Source organism: Impatiens glandulifera, chromosome 4, assembly GCF_907164915.1.
Source record: "Impatiens glandulifera chromosome 4, dImpGla2.1, whole genome shotgun sequence".
NCBI classification, from domain to species: Eukaryota; Viridiplantae; Streptophyta; class Magnoliopsida; order Ericales; family Balsaminaceae; genus Impatiens; species Impatiens glandulifera.
The window spans coordinates 57669093-57674017 of record NC_061865.1 but is presented as its reverse complement, the minus strand read 5'-3'; the positions used below and the strand labels follow the sequence as shown (position 1 = coordinate 57674017).

Sequence of the window (4925 nt, the reverse complement as noted above, 5' to 3'; positions counted from 1 at the left end):
TTTCCTCCTTCTCTCTTTCTCTCTCTTCATACCTTATCTCTTTCTTGTTCTAAGCAGTTTATTTTGTCGCCGCCGCCTCTTCCGGCGGTCGGATCTCCGACAATCTATCTCTCTTTATCCTTCCCTCTCCTCATTATCTATATTTTCAAAACAAAAAAAAAAAGATCCGTTCTTTTTCTCTTGATTCGTCTTATCTTAATCGCAGTCCTTATTAGCAATATATCTAGGGCTTTGTTTACAATAATCAGAGGAGAGGGAAGAGAGAAAAACTCTCCCAAAAAAAATCTGAAAAAGCGTTGAAAAAGGAAAAACTAGGGTTTTTTTTTTTGTTTTTTATCTTCATGGCACAGGTTCAGGTTCAACCTCAGGCTATGAACACTGGTGGTAATCAGTTTGTTACGACTTCACTTTATGTGGGTGATCTTGAACAGAGTGTGACCGATTCACAACTCTACGATGTATTCAATCAATATGGTCAGGTGGTCTCAGTTCGTGTTTGTAGGGATTTAGCAACTCGCCGTTCACTTGGCTATGGTTATGTCAATTACAGCAATCCTATTGATGGTAAATCTCTCAAATTGATCTGTTCTTATAGATTGATGATTTATGTTAATGGGTTATTGTAGATGATGTTGATATCTATGAGAATTTTAATTTAATAATTGAGAATAGGAAGATGTTATTGAAATAGGGTTTATGTGTGTTAATTACATTTTGTGAATTTCCTATTGGAAGTTAGTTTAATGTGGCTGTAGTTTGCTTGGTCTTAATTAATAAAATCCAATTATGATCCATCTGCTTTTAAACTTCCTTAACAATACTTGATGACTAAGGATTTGAGATTAATATTAGACAATGGGTAATGAAGATCACCAAAGGAAGTTTGGTTGTATTTAAGGAAAGAAAGGGATACTTGGAGAAGCTAAACTAAATGTGCTTGAGTTTTGCAAGAATTGTGTGATGGGAAAATCCATGATTCTCAATCAAAATCATGAGTCATTCTTGACTATGTTTAAATTGGTATTGAGATTTGTTTCTTTGTTATGATCAAATTGTTTACAAACCTAGATAAAAATTGATACAAAAACAGCCTATTATGTATCTAGAGGTCCTTGTATTTAGGGCTAACTCTGATTGATGTTGGCTTGCTAACAAAATAAGAAAATCTTCCTTTTACAGCTGCTAGGGCAATTGACCAGCTGAATTTCACTCCTCTCAATGGAAAGCCTATAAGAATAATGTACTCACGTCGCGATCCTAGCAACCGTAAAAGCGGGTCTGGCAATATCTTTATTAAGGCAAGGGATATGCATTGATTTTTTTCTCTTTCTTTTCGGTTGTTGTATCATTGGTTTTTAATTTCGACAATATCTCACATTTTCTCATTGCAGAATCTGGACAAGTCAATTGACCACAAGGCATTACACGACACCTTCTCACAATTCGGGACTATCCTCTCATGCAAAGTGGCTACGGATCCATCTGGGCAATCCAAAGGTTATGGTTTCGTTCAGTATGATAGTGAGGATGCTGCTCAGTTAGCTATCGTGAAGCTTAACGGGATGCTATTGAACGACAAGCAAGTTTATGTCGGTCCATTCCTTCGCAAACAAGAAAGAGACATAGCTGTTGACAAGGCGAAATTCACTAATGTCTTTGTGAAGAATTTATCTGATTCAACATCCGAAGAAGATCTGATGAAGACATTTGGTGAATTTGGACCGATTACTAGTGTCGCAATCATGAGGGATGCTGATGGAACTTCCAAATGCTTTGGCTTTGTCAACTTTGAGAATTCGGATGATGCTGCACGAGCCGTGGAATCTCTGAATGGGAATAAGTTTGATAATAAGGAATGGTATGTTGGAAAAGCTCAGAAGAAATCTGAAAGGGAGCAAGAATTGAAAAATCGATTTGAGCAGAGTGTGAAAGAGGTGGCTGATAAATCTCTAGGGCTAAATCTTTACATAAAGAACTTGGATGATAGTGTTGGTGATGACGAGCTTAAAGATTTGTTCGCTCCATATGGTACTATAACTTCATACAAGGTTCGGTGCATTTGGTATCTATTTCTTTTTTTAGAAGTAAATTAGCTCATTTTGATATCATAACTTTCAAGAAAATAAATATTTTATTGAAGGCTTGAGATTAAGTAAGATTTAAGAATTTAAAGAAGCTAACCAATAAATGGAGGCATCTTTTTTTTGTGACCTGGGTGAGAATTGAACCCGAGATCTTAAGACTTTTAGGCAAAACTCTCCTGCCACTTGAGCTGCCTGGTGGGTTGGAAGCATCTTCTTATTTGAGTTATTTTTGAAAGTTGAGGAAACAAAACGACGCCACTTAACAAGTTGAGATAGCAAAATGAGCCTTTTATGTGAAGTTTTGTAATCAAAATGAACTTCTAGCGTTTTTATAATGTTCATTTGAAGACCTATTAATCTTGGCTTGAGCAGGTTATGCGAGAGCCTAGTGGGATAAGCAAAGGGTCAGGATTTGTTGCATTTTCTGCTCCTGAAGAGGCAAATAGAGCAGTAAGTTCATGTTGTTGACGACATATTTTGTATAAAATGTAGATGATCTTAAGTCTTAACCTAGCTAGTTATGATCTCTTTGTAGCTCCTGGAGATGAATGGGAAGATGATTGTAAGCAAACCACTGTATGTTGCTCATGCACAGCGTAAAGAAGACAGGAGGGCCAGGTTGCAGGTAAATTTTTCTAAAACCACATTTATCTTCACTAAAGTCACAACAATGAATTAACCCCAGGTAATTTTGTTATCAATGAGAGGGTATTTTGGTCAGATAAACATTTGCACGTCATTTGTCTGGGAACCTGAGCATAAGCACTTATTTTGTTGTTGTTTTGGTTGTAAATCTTTGTGTTGGTTTGTGCAGGCACAGTTTGCACAAATGCGTCCAGTAACTATTGGTCCATCTGTGGCTCCTCCTCGCATGCCCATTTACTCGCCAGCTGGTCCGCCTCTCGGTCAGCAAATCTTTTATGGACAAGCCCCGCCACCTATGATACCTCCCCAAGTAATTTTTATCACTCTTTCTATTTTGCTGGATGAACGGAATTATTTTCAAAATATCAAATTACCTTAGTTTACTTTTTTTTCATAACATTTTACTACTACTTGTGATTTTAGTTATTTAACCCACATTTTTTGCAAGACAAGTTCTAACCTCGCAATGCTTGATCTTGTTGTTGGGATTTTTTGTGTTTTTTTCTTTCAATATTGTGCTATCTACTGTTTGATGAACCATATTATTATCAAAATACTAAAGTACCCTTGCTTTTTTTTCCATAACATTTTAATAGTACAAAGGATATTTTAGTCATTTAACTTACTTTTTTTTTATGCAAGACGAGCTTTAACCTCGCAATGCTTTTTTTTGTTTATTCTTTTCAATATCTTGAATTGGTGATTCGTTTTGCCAGCCTGGTTTTGGGTATCAGCAGCAACTTGTTCCAGGTATGAGGCCTGGAGGAGGACCGATGCCAAATTTCTTTATGCCAATGGTTCCGCAAGGACAACAGGGTCAGCGTCCAGGAGGTAGACGGGCAGTAGGACCAGTCCCTCTACAGCAGAACCAACCGCCTATGATGCAACAACAGCAAGTCTGTCTATATTTCTTTAAATTAATATTAGACTTTGTTTTATATGATCATTTTGGGTTATAACTTATATTTAACTACTTACAGATGATGCCAAGAGGACGTGGGGGTTATAACCGATACCCACCTGGTAGAGGAATGGGTGACGTATCAATGGTGTCCGTGCCTTATGACATGGGTGGTGGTGGTATGCTGCCACCACCTCTGCGTGATTTATCTTCTTCTCAGGCTATCCCGATTCAGGCTTTGGCTTCGGCTCTGGCAAATGCTTCACTTGGAGATCAAAGAACTATGTTGGGAGAGAATCTTTACCCACTTGTGGAAAATGTGGAACCTGAGAATGCAGCTAAGGTAACGGGAATGCTTTTGGAGATGGATCAGACTGAAGTTCTACACTTGCTTGAAGCTCCAGAGGCTCTGAAAGCTAAGGTGGCTGAGGCTATGGATGTGCTGAGGAATGTGCAGCAATCTGGTGGTGGGACAACTGCCCCTGTTGATCAGCTTGCGGGTTTGTCATTGGATTGAAGTGCTTTTTTTAACAGTTTCATGTAGACTCCTGGTTGTCTGTGTGTACAACATTTGTGTGTTTGTTTGTTGTTGTTTGTCAGTGTGCCAACCATTTGTGTTGTTGTTGGTTGTTTGGTGTTTTTATGATTGAGACTATTTAAAACTGTTATAATTATTGATTGAAATTGCTATCATTATGGATTTACAAATTATTTTCTGTTTAGTTTTTTCTACTTTTTTTCTTTTCTTTCCTATAGGTATTTTATATAGATAAAATCAGAGTTTTGAGATTAAAGTCAAACAAGCTCTGTTTTCACAACTTAGACAATAATTTTTTACATTTACTTAAAATAATTTTAATATATTTCCATTCACTTAATAAAAGTCGGTTTTATCAGTGTTTTTTTATGATAATTTTTTTTTTGATTTAAATTAAGAAAAGTAAATAAGTGTATTTTGATATTTTATTTATAAATTAAATGATTTAATTTTTAAAATGATAAAATAATTTTAAAAATTAATAAATAATTTAAGAATTCAAAAGTTAATAATTTTTTTTAAAAAAACTCAAAAATGTAAAAAATTTAAAATAATTTAAGAAAATATCTTAAAAGTTATATAGAGATTTTAGCTAAGTATGTACATACATAGTTATTAGGATTAAAACCAGAGGGCATAAATTGTAATTTAATATCTTGAATTTGTTTTCATTTTAGAAAAAAAAGGTTAATAAGGTGAAATAAATAAATAAATAGATTTCTTAATTATTTGAAGTTTAAAATAATATAAAAAAATA

At 35.1% G+C, this 4925-nt stretch overlaps 1 protein-coding gene across 1 annotated transcript; it reads left to right on the top strand.

Annotated features, from left to right (window-relative positions):
* On the top strand, positions 1–4350 carry LOC124936754 (polyadenylate-binding protein 2-like). The gene is made up of 8 exons (XM_047477274.1): positions 1–564; positions 1180–1298; positions 1392–2048; positions 2457–2534; positions 2620–2709; positions 2899–3039; positions 3446–3625; positions 3710–4350. Exons 1-8 carry the CDS (start codon positions 342–344, stop codon positions 4145–4147), a joined length of 1926 nt encoding a protein of 641 aa, XP_047333230.1. The 5' UTR covers positions 1–341; the 3' UTR covers positions 4148–4350.
* Positions 4351–4925: the final 575 nt, after the last annotated feature.